The sequence below is a fragment of the Orycteropus afer genome, unplaced genomic scaffold (genome assembly GCF_000298275.1).
Source record: "Orycteropus afer afer isolate SDZICR_OR568_19922 unplaced genomic scaffold, OryAfe1.0 scaffold00132, whole genome shotgun sequence".
Classification (NCBI taxonomy): Eukaryota; Metazoa; Chordata; class Mammalia; order Tubulidentata; family Orycteropodidae; genus Orycteropus; species Orycteropus afer.
The window spans coordinates 434,300-455,706 of NW_006921719.1; the positions used below are offsets into that span (position 1 = coordinate 434,300).

The 21,407-nt window shown below is 45.0% G+C and overlaps 1 protein-coding gene across 1 annotated transcript in view; it reads left to right on the forward strand.

The window, feature by feature from the left end:
• The window catches only part of ARNT2 (aryl hydrocarbon receptor nuclear translocator 2), a 179,223-nt gene that overhangs the window by 145,983 nt on the left and 11,833 nt on the right, over window positions 1–21,407 (forward strand). The window contains exons 12-16 of the mRNA XM_007945085.2: window positions 5,672–5,744; window positions 6,638–6,761; window positions 12,100–12,199; window positions 15,484–15,622; window positions 16,354–16,519. Of these exons, the coding sequence (XP_007943276.1) occupies window positions 5,672–5,744; window positions 6,638–6,761; window positions 12,100–12,199; window positions 15,484–15,622; window positions 16,354–16,519 (602 nt within the window). The remainder of the gene's footprint in view (window positions 1–5,671; window positions 5,745–6,637; window positions 6,762–12,099; window positions 12,200–15,483; window positions 15,623–16,353; window positions 16,520–21,407) is intronic.

Genomic DNA, 21,407 nt, shown 5'->3' on the forward strand with positions numbered 1-21,407 from the left:
TCTGTGATTCTCTCTAATCTCTCTCTCTGCCTTTTCCACCATTTATTCCCCACTTGAGGCCTTCACCATCTCTCTCATGATTACTAGAGCCTCCTCCTAACCAGACTCCCCTGCCATCAGTCTGGCCCCTGTTGACCCAACCTACATGGACCAAGGAAGAATCTCTGTAAAATACACACAGGGTCTTGCTGCTCCCTGTCCCTGATTAAGGAAATACCAAATCCCTTAACAGGAGCCCTGATAGTGCAGTGGTTAAGGGCTTGGCTGCTAACCAAAACTTGGCAATTTGAACCCACCAGCAGCTTCACAGAAGAAAAGATTTGATGATCTGCTCCCACAAAGATATAGCCTAGGAAACCCTGTAAGTCCAAATCGACTCATCAACACAACAGCAACACTAACATCAAATTCCAAGTCCTTCACAATATGACTGTAACTTACCTTGCCCCCACCATCACCAGCCACTTTCCTCTTCCAGTCTGACACTCCAAACACACGGAACTATACTTGATTCTTTTCTTCACGCCTCTATACTTTTGCACATGCTGTTCTTCTTTTCTGAAATTCCTTCCCCCTTTGAACCTAGAAAGGAGCCCTGGTGGCACAGTGGTTAAGCTCTCGACTGCTAACTGAAAGGTTGGTGGCTCAAACCCATCATCTCTTCCAGAGGAGAAAGATGTGGCAGATTGTTTCCATAAAGGTTATAGCCTTAGAAAACTTCCGGGGCAGTTCTCCTGTGTCCTTTAAGGTCTCTATGAGTCAGAACTGACTTAATGGCAACAGGTTGAGCATAGAGAACTATTCAAGTCTAATCTCCTCTAGGAAGCATTGTCCAACAACATGTGCAGGAATATAGCCCCAGGATTCATCACTTGCTTCTCTGTAATCTCAGAGCAGTCTCTAACACCTCATCCCATGTCATCTTGCTTCCCTTTTCCCTCACCAGGGAACAATTAGGGACCAATAAGTGTGTCTTGTTCGTCTCTGTGCCCCTAGTGTCTAGCTGAGAACCCTGAAAGGAAGGCAAGGAAAATGGAAGGGAGGGCAATAGGGGACTCCCATGCTCAACTGGTGGCAGTGAGGCCCCCATATGACTTGTCTGAGGTGAGTGAGAAATGTGACACTCCTAGAGCACTTGATGGGGTCTCCCTGAAAGCTAAGCATTCTGAGCTGCGAAAAGATGGCACCTCAGGAGGAACAGGGGAGAGAGGCACAGAGTGTGGAGAAGTGATAGCAATACTTTCTGACTCTATGGATAGAAAGCTCCAGAGACATTCCTGGGGCTGTGGACAGAGCACTGTACTGCCTGTTAATGCTCAGGTCTGAGCAGTGAGGTCAAGAGCCCATCAAAGCTAAGGGCTTTGGAGTCAGACACACCTGGATCTAAATCCAGGCTCATACATTTATTGGCTGTGTGACTTTGGGCAGGTCATATAACCTCCCCAGGTCTCAGCCCCCATTAGATGTAAATGGGTTTACGATCACTTTCTCCCTGGGTTGAAGTAAGGATGCATGGAGAGCCCATATGAGCCATGCCTAAGCACACAGGCATGCAGTCGGAGCTCAATCAATGGTGGGTATTATTAGCCAGCTGAGCTCACTAAACCCTCAGGCACCTGCCTCCCAGCCAGATTCCAGTTGCCCCCAGGAGCTCAATTTCCCACTGTCTCCCTAATGGCTCCTTGCTCGCTTACTCAGACTGAGTAAAAACCTCTGTCCGGGGAGTGTCAGATAATTGAGAGCATCTGCTCAGTATCCTGCACCTCCCAGACACAGGAGGTCAGCCGACAGGAAGCCAGGGCTTGGGGTTGATGCGTCTGGTTTCTCCTCACCAGCCTGTCCACCAGCTAATGGAGGGCAGCACTTTGTTGTGGTAGAGACCCAGTCCCTCGCGTGAGCATCCGGTCAGCTTTCTCCTGAGGAGTCCTTCCTCCCTCGCTGGAATTTGCAAGCACACCAAGGTTTATTTTTATATCATTGCTGTGAAATGTCCAAGAAACCGTCTCAGGCCTCTTCTCAGGATGGGGGCAGCCAGCAGGTCAGCACTTCTTCTTCATGAACTCAGCTGTGGAAGCAGAAATCCAGGGGCTGGGTGGAGATGCTGATGCCCAGACTACAGAGCAGTGAGGTTAGGATCCTGGGCGTTCGGCAGCCAAGACTGAGACCTTATTTTCTACATCTCAATGAAAGGAGCTTCCTCTCGTCTTAAAAAGCAAAACCAAAAACAATTACCATCAAATGGATTCCAACTCATGATAACCCCATGTGTGTCAGAGTAGAACTACGTATGATCCACCGAGTTTTCAATGGCTGTTTTTTCGGAAGTTGATCAGCAGACCTTTCTTCCAAGGCACCTCTGGGTGGACTAGATCCTCCATCCTTTTGGGCAGCAGCTGAGCATGTTAACCATCTGTACCACCCAGAGCCTCCTTCTCTATTCCAAAGAGGACTAGAACTAAGAGCAAATTCCCAGCCTAATGTCATGGGCACTTACCACACCTTGTAATTTAGAAACTTGCATTCTTCCTCCACCCATCACAGACCTGCACCAGGATGTGACTGGGTCAGTGGAGTGGGCCCCCAGCCAGGCCTCCTTATCCAAGGTATGGCTGCATAACCCCATGCAGTAGCCCTGCCCACTACTTAATCTTCTGTTCTTGGGCTGGACACAGGATCTGAGCCTCAAGGTAGGAAGGTTGTTAATCTCTGACAATGCACTTGTGGGTTCAAAGTTGGGCTCTGGAAAACCCAGGAAAGGGGAAGAGAGTGGTCTGCAGATTTCTGCCATGGAGGGGAGTTCACAATTTCAATCCCACAAAAATCCCAAAGAAAAGACTTTTGTCTCACTTTATGTCTCAATATGGTGTTTTGTTAGACCCAAGACTCTGGAAGGGGAGACGTGGAATGATAGCCTAATGAACAGTGGATATATTTTGGGAAAGGCAGGGTGAGAGGGGACAGTTTGGGGCAGTGGAAAGACAGACCTACTATGTCCTCAACTTCCTACCATGATTGGCAAACTTCCGGTGGGCCTAACCATACATCCTCCTCCTAAGTGAGGCCTGTGCTTTTGCTGATTTGAGGTACTCACCCCATGATTATTTGAGCTGATCCACCATATACACCTTCCTACAGTGACTTCCCTGTGCTCATGAACAGACTTTCCCTCCTGGAGCCCCTCTCAGGCCACTGTCCCTCTCTTTCCTTCTCCTCACTTGCCTTCTGCTAAATGGCTAGCCTCCCCTCCCTATACCTCACATCTGGATTATAGGAGAGAGCATCCTGTGAGCAGCTTCTCTATAGCATCCTCCTGCTGCTCTGTCCAGAGCACAGGCAGGAGTAAGAAGAGCTGGACCACACACAAAAGGAAAATCACAATGATCATTCTTGTTTCAAATTAGAGTCTGAAAATAGATAGTGCAAATCCACAGTCTTTATGCTTGACACACAACCACTTGAGAGAGTTTTTTCTGTGCTTCCTTCAAATTTTGTGCACCCAGCTAGCACATAATGTTCATAACCATAATCAATGCGCATCACAGTTTGTGCTGAACTTTCCCAACATTCTCATGCACACTTTCCCATGTTTCCAGGTAATCTTCCCATTGGACCCCATTAGTGATTGTGGAGTGTTCACTTAGTAAGTTAACATGAAATTTACAACATCACTTACCCTATTACAGCCAACTTTACAAAGAATAGTTCTTACTTTCCTCCTGTTTAGTAATTTCCTTAGTGAAACCCCCAGCAGCAGGGATGACTAGCTGGGGGAGTAGGAACCTGTCCACAGTTCCTCCTGTAGATTACCAAAAGGGTTGCCTCCATACATACTTCAACAACAGAGTCTGGTGATGGTGCTTTTACCAAAAAGCTATCACATTAAACGTGGGGGCTGTAATTTTTGTTAGTAATTTGAATTTGAATTACATGTTGTTAGATGCCATTGAGTCATCTCCAACTCATAGCAACCTTATGTACAACAAAACAAAACACTGCCTGGTCGTGTGCCAGCCTCACGATCCTTGCTATGCCTGAGCACAGCATTGCAGCCACTGTGTCAATCCATCTTGTTGAGGGGCTTCCCCTTTTTCATTGACCTTCCACTTTATCAAGCATGATATCCTTCTCCAGGGAATGGTCCCCTCTGACAACATGGCCAAAGTAGGTGAGACAAAATCTGGCCATTCTATTCTCTCTTCCAAGGAACATTCCAACTGCACTTCTTCCAGGACCCAAGACTCTGAAATGGGAGATGTGGCATGATAGTCTAATGAAAGGTGGATATATATTGGGAAGGCAGAGTGAGAGGGGGCAGCTTGGGACAGTGGAAAGACAGACCTACAATGTCCTCAGCTTCCTACCATGATCAGCAAACTTCCAGTTGGGCTAACCATACATCCTCCTTCCGAGTGGGATCCTCCAATACCTCACCAGGCCTGTGCTTTTGTGATTTGAGGTACTCACCCCATGATTATTTGAGCTGACCCACTATGTACACCTGCCCTTTCCTACAGTGGCTTCCCTGTGCTCATGAACACTTTCCCTTCTGGCGCTCCTCTCAGGCCACTGTCCCTCTCTTACCCTCTCCTCACTTGCCTCCTGCTAAATGTCTAGCCTACCCTCCCTACACCTCACATCTGGATTATAGGAGAGGGCATCCTGTGAGCAGCTCCTCTGTAGGATCCTCCTGTTAGTTCTTTGAGCAGTCCATGGTACTTTCAGTTCTTCTCCAATACCACAGCTCAAAAGCATCAACTCTTCTTCCATCTTTCTTATTCATTGTGTAGCTCTCACATGCATAAGAGGTAATTGAAAATGCTATGGCTTGGGTTAGGCACACTTTAGTCTTCAAGTACATCCAACATTTTTTGCTGTCATCCTTATTAATATTTAAAGTTGAAGTTGATGTTGGGTGCCATCAAGGCAGTTCTGAATCATACCAACCCTGTGTGGCAGAGTGGAGCTGCAATATAGGATTTGCTAGGCTCCTCTTTATGGACGAGTTCTGGTGGCATAGTGCCTAAGGCATTTCACTGCTAATCAGAAGGCTGGTGGTTCAAACCCACCAGCCACTCCTAGGAAGGAAAGTTGGGCAATCTACTTCCATAGTGATACCGCCTTGGAAACCCAAGGAGGGGTCGGTTGCTATGAGTTGGATCTGACTTGACAGCAGTGAGTAATCTTTATGGGGACCCCTGGTGGCACAGTGGTTAAGTGCTTAGCTGCTAACCATAAAGTCATTGGTTCAAGCCCACTAGCAGTTCTGCGGAAGAAAGATGTGACAGTCTGCCTCTGTGAAGATTACAGCCTTGGAAATCCTATAAGGCAGTTCTCCTCTGTCTTATAAGGTCACTATGAGTCAGAATTGACCTAATGGCAAGATACTTGATTTTGTTTTTTATAATCTTTACAGAATCAGACTGCCACATCTTTCTCCCACAGAGTAACTGGTGGGTTCGAACCAGTGATCTTTCTGTTAGCAGCCAAGTACCTAACCACTGCACTGCCAGAGTTCCTCTTTATTTGAGATATAAAATAATAAAAATTGAAAAAAATTTAGGGATCCATCGAGTATCACCTACCATGCATTTGGAAAACAGAGAATGCTCGATTCTGCCATGTTGGTACCTCTTCTGTTCTTCAGTGCTCTCTGTTGACTTTTGTTTCACAGGCAACTTCAGCAACAGCAGGCAGAACTGGAAGTGCACCAGAGAGATGGCTTGTCATCATATGACTTATCTCAGGTGAGTTTTTGGAAAACTCTTTCCCAACTGGAACTGTCTCCAACCCAAAGTGGGGCACTTCTAGACTGGGAACTAAATTCAACCCTTAGCTTGAGCCCCTCAGCCCAAAGGGTACTCCTGCTCAATCCACCTACTGCAGGGCAAAGAATATTTGAACCTCTGTTGGTCAACTGTGAGTCTTCCCTGCAGAACTGAGCCAGGTAGAATATAAAACATGTGAAGACCATGTGAAGAGCTATGAGCCATAGTCAACAAGTAGTGAGAATTTGAAAGGGGTAATGAAAATTTCAAAAGGCCATGAATTCTAGCACTAACATACTCAGAAGCCAATAAAAGCAAGTCTGAACTTTTTGATCCTCTAGCTTTCTACGTGTTTCTCCTGCCTTTTTGCTGTGCCCCTCTCTTCCTCAAGACATCTCTTTCTATCATGCTTTACCTGCACAGTCTATTTCCTTTCCTTCTCTTATCTCTTTTCTTCCCTTTCTCTTCCCCTTTCTCTTCTCCTCATCCCTCTTTCTCTTCTCACTGCTTCTGAGAGCTGGCCACATAAAGAAGCTGAAGCATGTGGTGGTATTTGGCCTCTTTTCTAAATTGAACTTTATGTTCCCTTTTCTTGATACTTAGAGTAAGTTGATTATTTTTCATTTATCTCTCTCTAAGAAAATAATTGGTATGACTCTGCTGTCCTTTCTGTGACCCCTAATTCATACCTCCCACCCTGGCTGTTCTTGGCTTTTCTGTATAGAAAAGCTCCCCACCCTGTAAAGTGTTCAAGCCTCAAATGCCAGTGATTCCAGCAGGAGGGGGATGGTTGCAGGAGAACTGGGCACTGCTGGAGACATGTTTTCCGGACCTCACAAATGGGTTGCTGTTGTGTTTTAATACACACATAGGTTCCTGTCCCCAACCTACCAGCCAGTGTTCATGAGGCTGGAAAGACCGTGGAAAAGGCAGACGCGATCTTTTCCCAGGAAAGAGATCCCCGGTTTGCTGAGATGTTTGCAGGAATAAGTGCATGTAAGTTTCTAAGCCTGAGAACTCTCGGTTAGGCACTGAGGTTATGAGGATGTGGGAATTACAGTGGCTTTCAGGCCACACATAAAGGCAGAAGGCTATGGAAGGGATCTCCTGAGCAAATGCTGCAAGGTGTAAAAAAATCAGTAAATACAGGAGTTGGGATGGATTCTCTGTACTACTGGTCTGGTTACCTGGGGCAACCACAAGTCTTTCCTGGGCCTCTGACATCTCATCCACAAAATTCAAGGATTTGGAATAAATTACCTCTATTAATCCATAATTATGTATTTTATTAAGCTGAAGACATGTCCCTGTTAAAGTTCTAACATAGAGAACCACATTTTTAAATAAAAATATGAAAGAAAAATGAAGATGATCTACACTGCCATCACCTAATACAATCATTTTTAAATTTTTAAAATACATACTTTCTGAGTTTTCCTATGCATATGTATTCTTTTTCTGTAAAAAACTGAGCTCACACTATTCGGTGGCTTAAGTTTCTCACTCAGCAATTTATTATGAACATATCTCTAGGTCATTAAACGATCTAAACTGTGTTTATGGCCTACTTAGTGTTCTATGATATGGGTGTCCTATAATTCATTCAGTCAGTCTTTTATGGTGGTCATGAGGTTGTCCATTGATGCCAGTATTGCTGTTAGAGAGAAAGGCGAGTTCTAATTGAAGATGTCCCATGGAACCCATGTCTTTAATTTCCTCACTCTCCCACTCAGATTACCACTGAGATTATCAGAACATGAAAGTTGGAAACATTTCTGTTTGTTGCAAAATTCAGAAAAAGATTTCATTCTCCTGTGGTAAAAGAATTTTTGCAAGGTGCAGTATATCCAGGATCAGTTGAAGGGAGAAACCAGTTGACTCATGAAAAGGAAATGTGGGAAAGAAACACTGTGGTATCCTTTAGATGAACTGGCTGTGGACAGTGTTAACTGAGGTGAGGACTGACAGTCCTTTGGGCAGCTAGAGGGTAGAAAACCTCAATCCTTTTGATGTCAGCATATTTAGTGGGAGACCACAGCCTCCATCCCCACTTGGCTATGGACAGAATGCTGAGAAGCAAGGGGTGCTGCTGGCGATCCCTCCATTGAAGGTGGTAGTCACCAACCCAACCCAATGTCCAGCTGCCAACACAAAACAGAAAATAGACCTTCAGCACAATGGGAAGCTCCCTGCTCTTGTTGCCACTGGCCATCCCAGTGTGCCCCATTATTAGACAAACAGCCTACATCAGTATTTCTTTGACTTTTATTGAGAAATAGAGTTTTATCCATCAAAAGGAAACAATAGCATATCTAAAAGGTATCTCTTTCTCTCAAATAAGCCTAAAATATTTGACCAGAGACCCACAATATCTCTGAGAAATCCATTTGAACTTTTAATATTATACAAACATAAATACCTTACCACAAAGATGAGAAATCAGAAAAAATACTTAACTGACAAAAAACAGAGATGGGTCCAATGGGAGGAATCAGAGCCAACATCCTCCTTGGAAAATGAGTTTTTATAATGAAAAGGAGAAAGTTTTGAAAGCCTCCAGTATTTATTCTCAAGGTGACTCCAGAGGGCATCATTCTATTTCTGAAAATGAGCTGAAGTAGAGAATGGTAGGATGCTAACAAAGTGGAGTCAGTGCAAAGCAGATGTCATGTTTCAGAAATATCTAAGTCAGTGAATTAGAAAGGTCAATTGCATGAATTTTCCCAAAATACAAAGCTTAAGTCTTCCAACTATAAAGGGCTCAATGAATACTAGGCTAAATTTTTAAAAAATGTTTAAAGAAATTCAGATCTAGACAAGGTCTGTCATATTTACTTTTTTCAAAATTCGAAGAACAAAAGAAATAACCCTGCAAACATCTAGAAATAAAAAATTGCATAAACTACAAAGGGAAATATTTAGGATTCTCTATGATCCTAAATATCAGAAGTCAGCTGAGGAATGACCAGAGAATTCAGAGGGAAAATATGTGATCCAAAACATTTCCACCAGCCAAGCTGTCTTTCATATGTGCAGACAACAGAAAGATATTCTCAGAAATGCAAGGACTCTCCTTATACTTTCTGAAGAAATCACTTGCAGAAAGATTACACTTCTCTGCAAAATGAATCAAAAACACAAGCAAGGAGATGATAGGTTGGAAAAGCAGTGGTGGTGAAGAATGAAACTACTAACATCTAGAATAAATATAAAAGTTATTAGAAGATATGAAAGCTATTTAAAAAAAAGAAAGAAAGAAAGAAATTGAAACCAGAATCTGAAATCAGTTCAGCAAAGATCCAAGCATATTTTAGTGTATGTGTTGGTGGTGTGGGAGAGAATAGTAAACAGATAGATATCTCTCTTCAATACATACTATTTTACTCTTTTTTTTTTTTTTAATACGTTGTTGTTAGGTCCCATCAAGTCAATTTTCAACTCATAGAAATCCCATGTGACGATGTAGAACTGAGCCATAGCGTTTTATAAGCTGTAATCTTGATGGAAGGAGATCTCTAGGTGTTTCTCCCAAGGAGCAGCTGGGTGGGTTCAAACCACCAACCTCTCCGTTACCAGCCAAGCCCTTAACTGTTGTGGAACCAAGGTTACTCTCCTGAATCATATGCTGCCATAAAATGATACAAGAAAACAAAGTGAAATGCAACTATTTAACCTGAAAAGTGGGTGGCAGGTGCCTGCCAAGGACAGAGTAGAACTGCCCATAGGATTTCCAAGGCAAATCCAGAAAGCAGAGTTCATTGTTGCCAGACAAAGAAAAATCCAAGGTACTCAGTGGGCAAAGAGGTTGATTTTATATAGACAAAAGATGTAACCTGAAGGGAAGATAGAAATGCCACAGACATTGAAACGCATGAAAGCCAGGATTATTAGAAATACAAGAAAATGCTAATAAGTCAAATTATAGTAGATTTCAATATGTGTTTCCTTATCTCTAATGGATGAAGTAGACCAAAAACATAAAGTGAAGATATAAGAGGTTGAATTATATATTTAAGGATATTAATATATGCATATTGAGTTTTGTACGTTACAAATGTCCTGGAGCAGTTTAAAAAAATGATTATTTACTCAAGCCACAAAAAAATTAAATACATGAGAAAAAATGTTTACAGAAAACAAAAACAAGTCCGTTGTCATTGACTTGACTCCAATTCATACTGACCTCATGTGTTGCAGACTAGAACAGCAGCGGCACAATAACCAAAAGGAAACAACCCAGGTGTCAATCAGCAGAGAAATGGATAAAGAAAATGTGGTGTATATATACCAAACCAAAACCAAACTTGTCACTGAGTCGATTCCAATTCATAGTGACTGCATAGGACAGAGTAGAACTGCCTGTAGGATTTCCAAGGCCTTAATCTTTTGTTTTGTTTTTAATTTTTACTCTGATTTGGGTGGAAGTTTACAGAGCAAATTCATCTTCCATACAGCAGTTCACATACACTTTATCTCATGACATTGACTGTAATCTCCCAAATGTAACAGCTCCCCTTCCACTTTCTCCCACAGCTACCTCTTCCCTGTGTCCTTCCCTCCCATGCACTCCTGCCCCCTAGCCATCTCCCTGTGTATACCCTGTATTCTCTATGATTGTTCTCTATTCTCCCATGATTGTTCTCTCCAAGGAGTGTATCTACCTATGTAAATGTTCAGCTCATATGCCTTATTTGGCTAGAAGCCACAGGAGTGGGTTCAATTCCAGACCTGAAGGGCAACTAGGGGCCATAGTCTCAGGGGTTCCACCAGGCTCTATCAGACCAGCAAACCTAGTCCCTTTATTTTTTTAGTAATTTTGAGTTTTGTTTCACATTGTTCTCCCACTTTATCCAGGATCTCATACAGAGATCCCCCTCCAAGTGGTTGACAGTGGCAGCCAGGCACCATCTAGTTCTTCTGGCCTCATAGTCATATAGGCTGAGGATTGTATGGTGTACTAGTCCCTTGAACTAATTGTTTCCATGCATCTTTGGTTTTCTTCATTGTTATTTGCTCTGGACAAGGAGAGACCCATCATTGCATCTAGACACCAAGGCTGTAATCTTTACAGAAGAAGACTGCATCGTCTTCCTCTAGGGGAGAGGCTGGTGGGTTTGAACCACTGACCTTTCAATTAGCAGTCAAGCACTTAACCACTGTACCACTTGGGCTTTTTTTATATACATATGTACAGTAGAATATTATTCAGCCATAAAGGGAAATGAATTTTTGATACATGCTATGACACAGATGAACTTTGATACCATTCTGCTGAGTGAAATAAGTCAGTCACAGAAGGACAAATATTGTATGGTCCCACTTACATGAAATACCTAAAATAGACAAATACATAAAGACAAAAAATAGATTAGAGGTTACCAGGGTATGGGAAAGGGATGGGGGAATGGGATACAGAGTGTAGTGGGTACAGAGTTTCTTTTGGAGGTAATGAAGAGGTTTTAGAAATGGATATCAATGTTGGTCACATAACATTGTGAATATAATTGATGCTACTGAATTGCACACTTTAAATAGTTGAAATGGCAAATTTTTATATATATCTTACCACAATTAAATTAAACATTTAAAAAAAAAAGAGGTAGTAGGCATCCTCACTTAAGGCTTTCAACGTCACGTACCACTCAGGGCTTATTTGTTTAGGAATCTGTTTGCTTGGGGTATATTTTTCATAGGGGCAGTGGTGGTTCAGTGTAGAATTCTCTCTCATGGCCTTCTGTGTGAGAGATTGAAGCTCACTTCCCAGCCAGTGCACCTCAAGTACAGCCACTCTGCCTGTCAGGGAAAGCTTGCCTGTTGCTGTGATGCTGAACATGTTACAGTGGAGCTTCATTAAGACAGACTACGAAGAAAGGCCTGGTGATCTACTTCCAAAAATCAGCCAATGAAAACATAGATCACATATAGAAAACATATAGATTGATTATAGATCAAACATACAGATTGATCTATAATCCATCATGGGGATTGTGCAGGACCAGGCAGTATTTCATTCCATTGTTCTTAGGGTTGCCTTCAGTTGGGGGCCTACTCCACAGAAACTAACAGTAATCTAACAAATTTTTTATATGGAGATGACTTCCTCTAGAACAACAACAAAAAAAAAAAGTGGCTCTTGCCTTCAGGTGGCATTGGCCTAGCCTAGGAGTCAGAACACAGCAGCCTGATGTTCTCAAATGCCAAGAAGGCCCAGGAAAGACAAGTGTGTTGTACTGAGGGTGGAGCAGGCTGTATGGGGATGGGCTTCCCAGACTCTGCACCTCTTCTGAGGCTTGGGAACCCTCGCATGTGACCCTTCTTGCTCTGGTTTTCCTAGCGGAGAAGAAGATGATGAGCTCAGCTTCGGCAGCAGGCACCCAGCAGATCTACTCCCAAGGAAGCCCATTCCCCCCCGGACACTCGGGGAAGGCCTTCAGGTATGTGCTAGTGAGGGGGGAAGTGTGCAAGGGCCAGCAGGAAAGAGGGCGACTCATCAGGGAGGTCCTGGTCCCAGAGCTTAAGTTCTGTGTTTGAAGACACAGTGACTATCCGACAGGCCTCAGGCCAGGCTGACTTTGATAGCTTTGCTTTTGTCCTGTGAGACTTTGATGGGTTGCCATGCTGCTTGGTGTCAGTGACTTTTCTTCTGATGTGGAAGGCAGCCACTATGTTCTGTAGAAGTGTCTGCAGGGACAAGGGAGGGAGCTGGCCTCCAGTCATGACCCAAATAGGGCAAAGCCAGGGATGCCTAAGGTAACAGGAAGTACCCTGTCTCCTGGTTCCCAAGAGGCTATATCCAAGTTCAAAGGAGCATGGACAACTTGGCCTGTTATGTTGGGGTTTCAGTCTAAAGGGCCACTCTAGGGTACAGGCAGTGTGTCTGGCTTTCCCCACACTTGGTTCTCAGCCTCAAGGGAGTCTTGGACATCATTGAGGAGGCCACAACAAAATCACTAGAAGCAAAGCCTGGCCCCAGTGATTGCTGGGGAGACAGAATGCATTGGGAAGGTTGGCTGGAATGGAAGGCCACAGCTCTCAGTGGGGGTGTGAGGCACTCACCACACCCACCCATGACACTCCCCCAGGCTCACTGCTTCCCAACTCTCACCCTAGAAGGAGGACTCTTCACATAGTCCAGCCTTGACCAGAGCCAAGGTGGAGCTTCCAGGTGCACGCAGGGACTGGGATAAGACAGGTAGGGCCTGTCACCTCAGGGAGAGGGCTTTTCAGGGACCACCTTATCTGCAAGAGAGATGAGGATCACATGTACAAACTGATCCATGGCCATGCTTCCTTAAGAAGCAGCAGGTAGTGCCTAGGTCAGTGAGACTCTGAAATCATAGAGTGCCTCTGACCAGCCCTGTAGCTGGGCCTCATTGGAGTGCAGACTCCTGGGCTCTTGGAAGCCCTGGGCCCCAGCAAAGGTACAGCAGGGTGAGATGGCATCTCCACTGAGCTACCTCTGAACCACCATCACTGCAGGTCACACTCTGCTGAGCAGCAGTCCAGGCTCATAGACTTTTCTGAGCTGAGTGTTATTCATTCACATACACTGATGGCCAGTGGTCCCAGGCTCTGTGCCTGCCTTGCACAGGCTCACATGTTCACTGAATCCTTGTAACACTCGCTGCTTATGCCTCTCTCTGTATGAAGGGTAGCAGGGAGGGAGCACAAAGCAACAAAAGGACAAAGTTCAAGAATGAAGGGAGGGCCTGAGGTAGCATGGCCAGGGGAGGCTTGGCCAACTTGAGCTAAGCCTGAAAGCAAAAATCAGGTTCTGATGCCTGTTGTAGGGGTGAGCATGAGACATCAGGAGTGTCCTGAGAAAAGCCTGGGGGCAGGAGTGATGAGGGTGAGGTCCAAGTATGGAAGAAGTACAGGATGAGAGTAGGGCCTGCTGAGGAGTTTGGACATCATCACTGATGGTTTTTAAGAAGGGTGACTTGACTTGAGAAAATGGGGTCCTGAAGAGGGTTCAGGGTAGCAGTAGTGGAGGGAGGCAGGTAGATAGGATGCACAGTCTAGCTAGAGATGCCAAGACTGGGTTAGACTGTTGTCATAGAAACAAGAGTGGGGTGGATTGGGGAACAGTTATAGAAAAGGAAAGGTAAGCCTTCGGGCCAGCTGGCTGTGTGGGGAAGGTGTAAAGGGAGGACTCAAACACATGTATGGAGACTGGCAAGATGAAAATGCTTAGTAAATATTAGTCTATAAGATGGATGGATGAATGAAAGAGTAACATGTGCCCTTAAACCTGGAAAATGGGCAGAATGTCCTGTGACTCTAAAGGACATGAGCAGTTTGGGGTGGTGAATATCGTGTGGTGAACCGACGTGGTCACAGGTGGCCCCAAGCTCATATATTTAGGTATGTCTTCATCTAGAGTCTTTCAGCTGTCCTCTGCTGGCCTTGGCCCCTGGCTGTCTCTACTGAGTTATACAGCTATAGCCCAGAGGTTCATGGGGGATGCTGGACACAAGGTCCTGCCCTCGACCCCAAGAAGCCCTGCCTTTCAGCAAGGACACCAGCCAGCAGTGTGACAGCTGAGCCTTATCAATGCCATGGAGGCTGGGGTGGGGTGGGGGGTGCAACTCATAGAAAACAGCCATCAGAAAATTCCCTCTAAGTTCATTCATTCATCAGGAAGGAGAATAGGAAAGGAAACCTTGTTTGATTTAAGGAAGATGGACTGCTTCCCTTTACATAATCAACTGAACTCATTCCATAATGGTCATTTTACAATGGTTCCTTCCTTGTAGGAGAGATCAGATAGCATAGGAAAAAAAAAAATATATATATATATATATATATATATATATATATATATATATATTACAGCCCGATTCTTAAAACTGTATTCAGTCTTCTCTATCAGCTGACTTTCCTTAAAAACCCAGCTGAAAATCCACCTCCACCCAAAGCCTGTGTTTAGCATCATTCCAGCCCACTGGACTCACTCGTGGGCATCCAACACTCTTCCCTATACACTGAGCTAGTCCCAGGGAGGCAGGAGGAAGGGCCTGAAACAAAATGTGAATCTTCCCCCACCTCCCAGTCTTTAATGAGCTCACTGAAAGATCGACATAACTAGAAAAATCTCATGGAAGGAGCAGAGGCAAGTGGTCAGGGATTGAGCGGGTGAAAATGCATGCGGAGACCACTGAGCAGTGTGATGCACACAGCCAGTGCCTAATAAAGACTGGTCGAATTAAATTGAAGATGAACTGCTGGGAAGTAGAAGTGGTAAACAGGAACATGCTCTGGGGAGCATGACTAGACTACACCAGGAGGTTTCCATTGGCAGCTTTATTTCTGTTCAAGACTAATTCCTTGGCAGCCTGCATCCTATTCTGGAATCCTTAAGCCATACAGGCACCCCTAAAGGACAAATTAACCAGACTACAAAGGTATATATGAACACCAAGCCTGATTTTTATTCAAAGAAGCTTCTCTCTTCATAGGAGCTAAACCATGTGTTGAGAGCAAAGGATGCCCACAAGAGAAGGTCCCAGGTCCACTTGGGAGATAGAGGAAGCACTGAAGACAGAGAGCACTGAAGGCAGAGAAGGAAGACCATGTGGTTTTGTGGCTGACCATGTAGTGGCCTTTCTCTCTAGTAATGTGCTGCACTAGGGACAGAAGGCAGGAAGGTAGCCCAGGTGAGAGGCTAGCACGGTGGGCTGGGCGTTCCTCAGGGTAAATGCATTCTCTTCTTTTCCAGCTCCTCAGTGGTCCATGTGCCTGGGGTGAATGATATTCAGTCCTCCTCGTCAACAGGCCAGAACATGTCCCAGATCTCCCGGCAGCTAAACCAGAGTCAGGTGGCATGGACAGGGAGTCGTCCACCCTTTCCTGGACAGGTATGGGGGATCCGAGGTTAGCCTCATTCCAGCCCCCAGGTGCCAAGAGGCACCCTTCTGAACAGATAAAGATGCCAAGGACATGTTTTCTCTAGGTCTTGACTCCAAGGATGGGGCAGTGCTCAGAGCTGGAGTAGACCATTCCCAACCACAGCCAGGCTCTCAGGAATGCTGGCCACCCTAAGAGCACTTTAGAGCTGGATCCCTAACAGTCTTACCACATCTGATTTCAGCACCCTTCTCTCTTCATACTCTTGTCCTAAGGAAACTAATGCAAGGAAGGCGGTCAGGTCCTCAGAGACCCTCCATTTGGAATTAACACCCCCTCACCACTCTGGCCCAGGAGTGCATGAAAATATACAACTCTCTGACCCATCTAGCTCCCTCCTAGTCACTGGAAGGATGTGTGTTGATTAGATTGAGGAAGTTATTTGTATCTATAGTGCCACGGCCTCCGTAACCATGAAATCCAGGGTCCCCAGATTGGGTTACTTTAACCAGACCTTCCCCAAAGATTCACATACAAAGTCCTGAAGTCCTTGGGACCACATGCATTGAGGTCATACCAGGCCTATGACCTGCCAAGCCAAGAGGGCCATGGGGAGTTGATGTCGGCCCCAACCGATCACTGCCATGGCCTTCTGTCCCTGTTGAAGCAGTGACTACCCTGGAGAATAAGGGTGGAGGCATTGGTTGATGCTCCTATCTGCTTGCTTTTTTTCTGGTTTTAGCAAATCCCATCCCAGTCCAGCAAGACTCAGTCATCTCCCTTTGGAATTGGAACAAGTCACACCTACCCAGCCGACCCATCTTCCTACAGTCCTCTCTCCAGCCCAGCTACCTCCTCACCGAGCGGGAACGCCTACTCCAGTCTCGCCAACAGGACTCCAGGGTTTGGTAGGTGGGGAATGAAGGACAGAAGACCTGGAAGAACCAGCCAGAGCAGAATCCCAAGTCTGAGGCTTAGCCCCCAGCTCCCTCAGAGCCTCTGTTCTTATTGACCATGAGAAAGCTAACGGTATTCCTGAGAGATGGGGTGCTTAGCCCTTGCTTTTGTGATTTGACTTTAAAGGCACTGGGGACTATATTCCTATACTCTGGTGTGATTTTGAAGGATTTTTTCAAACCCTTTCTGGCTGCTGACAAGGACTTCTAAGTCCCTCAAGTCACAAAACCCTATAGTCTTGTTTCAAAGAAACTAGAAAATAATTACAGAAATGATAGACTGTCTGAGTAAACTCTCTCTTTTTAGTATTTGAAGAAGGATGCTTTCCCATGTAAGACTTTTCTTAGCTTAGTTAACAAACATCAGGCCATAAAGGCTAAAGTGACGCCTTTCTCCCCACCCTCCACCCCTGCCTTGTGCATCTCTCAGGAGATTGCTCATAACTCATGGATTTCATGAACTCCCAGCATATCCCCCACAGCCAAGGTTTCATTTCACATAAGCAGGAGTGATACTGATAAGAGCCCAGGCTGGTGCCCATTTCCCAGAGCTGCTGTTGCTGACATCCCATAGTGTGGCTTCCAGGGTATTTCTCTGAAGAATCGATTGTTCTCAGGTGAGCAGAAGCTGAGCCCAAACATTTGAATTTACATTGGGCAAGTTAAAAGCTTCCATCTAAGCCAACTGCCTGTCACCCTTATTAAAAACACCATGAGGGTCCCTGGCCAATAATGTATAATTCTCAGCCCATCACTTCTTCCTCACCTACCTCCCCAGCTAACAACTCTTATTCCTCATCCAGCCCAAGGTCTAGGGGTACAGCATTTCCTAAGCCTTGTTTGTCTTCCCAGCCATGAATCCCATTTATTTGTAGCATGTCCTCATGTTCAGCTTTTAAATATCCTTGTCTTATTATTAAATGAAACTAAATTTAGAAGACAGTCCCCTGCTTCAGGAAGAAGCAGCCTTGTGGAGGCTGCTTTCAAGTCAGCTAGAAATGTGGGAACCATCAAGTCTCTGAGTCCTGGAAGGCCCTCCCCATCCCTGAAATGTAGGAACATTCTCTTCCTCTTGTTTTATCACCTACATGTGGTAAGACCCCCTGGCCTCCTCCTGAAGGCAGGCTTTACCAACTTGAGGCTCCTTAGGTGCCTAGGCTTTCTGGGGAACAGGAGAGACACATCTGGGCTGGCTTACTCAACATAGATTCACAAGTGCCAGGCCCCATGCTGAGCACTGGGAAAACAGAGGGGAGAAGACTCAGCCACTACCCTGGAGAAGCTCACAGGCCAGAGACAGAGACAGATAGGTAAATGGAAAAGGGCAATCCATTGTGTATGTGCAGCAGCCTAGGCCTGCATGGAATATACTGGCAGCTGAAGGCCAGGAGAGGCCTCCAAGGAAAACTAACACTCATCCTTGGTAAGGCCTTGGAGCATTTCATTGTGGCCATAACAAGAAGGGTCAGGCCACTTCCTTGCCCCAATGAGCCAATGGCTTTAGTGCTGTCTGTCTCTCCAGATATCAGGCCCTGAAGTGTAAATGGAGATGGGTCGCAGGTGGGACAAAGCCCTGGGCTGAGGCCACTACACAACTCTGATTGCCAAGATAGGGTCACACAAGGGGGGCCCAAAGGCTTAGCCATTTTCACAGTTTCCTTCAAAGTATCTCAGGAGCTCTGGTGGTATTGTGGGTAAAGCACTTGGCTGCTAACCAAAAGGTCTATGGTTCAAACTCACCAGCAGTTCCATAAGAGAAAGATGAGGCAGTTTGCTTCTATAAAGATTCACAGCCTTGAAAACTATGTGGGGCAGTTCTACCCTATCCTATAGGGTCATTATGAGTCAGAATCAACTCAGTGGCAGTGGGTTTTGGTCAAAGTATCTCATACTCAGATGATAATAGTAAGAATAATAACAACAGCCACAGCAGCTAACCTTTCCTGAATGCTTACTACATGCTAGAATTTTTACACATTTGAATTAAGTTAGGAGCTCTGCTGGTGCTGTTGTTAGAACATTGTGCTGCTAACCAAAACGTCAGCAGTTCAAACCACCAGCCACTCCACAGAAGAAAGATGAGGTAGTCTGCTTCCGTTTACAGCTTTGGAAACCCTATGGGGCAGTTCTACTCTATTCTTTAAGGTCACTATGAATTGCTATGGTTTTTTTGAATTCGTTTAATGCTCACAGTAGCCCTATGAAACAGGTTTACCATTATCATTCCCATTTTATAGATAAATAAACTAAGATACAGAGATGTCAAATAACTTCCCTAAGCCCACAGAGCAGGTAATTGGTAGAGTCACACCTGTAGAGCCAAGTGCACACCCAAGCAGTATGATCTAAGTATGTACTCTTACCGGTACTACTCTGTCATTTTATTAATCCATCATCTTCTAATCCATCATTCAGGGGATCTTAGAATTAAACCAGAGTTGGAGGTCTCAGTGTCTGTCCCTTGGTTTGTATTAATGTGAAAGGGGCTGGAACTCTTCCATTACAGCCATGGAAGATACTATGAAATATATAAATGAAGGGTTGAGAAGTCTCATGTAACCTTACCATCAATAAATCATTTGTGAACCTTGACCAAATGAAACATCTGAATGGAAGAGGATGCAAGGGGAGTCTTTGGAAGCCAGACTGTAGTGGCATGAGCAGGTGATGAATAGCAACAGAAAGATGAGGAGGGAAGAGAGAGAAAAGAGACTAAATATGGGGATGGAGGGAAAGAGCTTGAGGCAGGTGGAAGCCAGGATTATTGGTGATGAGGCTGTTCAAGGAGAGCTCATGGTATAGGCTGTCACATCAGAGTGGACAGTATGGTCTGGCGGTGGCCTGGAGAGAGGAGCGGTGCCAGACTCTCTGACCATGACATCTATGGAGGAAGAAATAAGCAGCCTCCACCACAGAGGGCTTTAAGGAAGTAGAGTCTTTGGAAAGAGTCCAGTTCTGGTCAAGGTACAAGAAAAGAAGGTATGTGACTAGGAAGAGAACCTGAGGGGCTGTTTATTAACAAGATGGTTGCTACTGGAAACACATGGGGAAGGGTGCAGGGAAGAGCAGATGAGAATGGGTGAGTAAAGAAAGCATCAGAACAGCTTCCACTAATGGTGAGGTTCAATAAAAAATAAATGTAAAGCAGTTAAAATAACAGGCAGTGTTTATACTTGCAGCAGGTTATATGGCAGGCCTGAGTGGCTTCCCTAGTCAGGGGAAGTGGCTTCTCTGAGGGCGGGTGTGAGACAGCTGCAGCCTGGGGCCTGCTGGTTGAACACTAGGGCTTCATAAACATGGCAGCACCCCGCAGTACCTATCTTCAGCTAGTTATCCATGGCCAGATATCTGACTCCAGAGAGGTAGCAAAGTTGATCCTGGCCTCCCCCTTCTTGCTGGCTAAGAGGCAGTGGTTCTGTTGTGCCTGCTGAGCTGACCTGCTAAACGTCACCCAGTGGTAGCCCAGGTGGCTGACATCAAGGGGCAGCAACCATAACATGTCGCTTTTGAGCAGTGACTCAACTTCAGCTGGACTCCTCAGGATAGCTTTGTGGGTTGAGTTCATGCATTTAATGAGAAAATGGGCCTGCCTGGCTTCCAGCCCGTTTCCATGAACCACATGCTGGTTTTGTTCCATGAGCTTTCAGGAATCAGTTCTAAAAGCACTTTTTGCGTTTTCAGGCCTGTTAAGTTATCTTGAGCTATACTACTATTAAGGGTGGCATGGTAGTTAAGTGCTCAGCTGTAAACCAAGGTCGGCAGTTCAAATCTACCAGCCACTCAGCAGGAGAAAGATGAAGCAATCTGCTTCCTTAAAGATTATAGCCTTGGAAGCCCTATGGGGCAGTTCTACTCTGTCCTACAGGGTCGCTTCTTTTATATTTACCAATAATTTATTTCTGTTTTCTCTTGTTAGTACAGACCATGAGTAGGGTGGTACATTGTGGTTTTGGTCACTGTGATTTGTAAATCTTGAGACAATAATCAAGCTTCTCCCATTTCTTTGTAGTTTGTGGAATGGAATATGTGTGCCCTTTAAAAGGACTTTAACTGATAGGACAGAAGAATCATAGTTTTTGGAGTCAAGTAGGTCAAGTTTCCACTCCTTGTTTGCCACCTACAAGCTTTGACATGGACAAGTCCCTCTCGCTCTCTTTTTCTTTCTCTTTCTCTCTCCTTGTCCTTGCTTGTAAGGAGCCCTGGTGGTGCAGTGGTTAAAGTGCTCAGCTGCTAACCAAATGGTCAGCAGTTTGAACCTACCACCTGCTGCTCAGGGGAGAAAGGTATAGCAGTCTGCTTCCATAAAGATGGGAGCCTTGGAAACCCTATGGGACAGTTCTCCTCTGTCTTACAGGGTAACTATGAATCGTAATGAGTGGGTGGGTTAAACTCCTGTTGCCTTTGTGTTCCCAACCTTAGTTTCCATTTCAGTTTGACTCAGGTCAAAAACCTAGTTCTTTAAGATGTGGCATCCAGAAATAGGACTAAAAAAACCACACAATTCATTTATGTAAGTATTTACAAATCCAGGCATTCAATTCTCTAACAGACTAAATGGGAAAGATGTGTCGATCAAGTCACAGTCAGGAGACAGAAGCCACACCAGGAATTTGAACAGGGATATTTGATTATAACGATTTCTTTTTTTTTTTTTTTACTGATAAAAGATGGTGAAGGAGAACCTAAGCAATACAGAAATAGCAAATGCAGAAAGCAGCTTCTATCTCTAAGGCTGAGGCAAAGTAGACAAGTTGTTGTTGTTATGTGCCATTGAGTCGGACCTAACTCATAGCGACCCCACCTTGGGTTTCTGAGGCAGTATCACTACGGAAGTAGATTG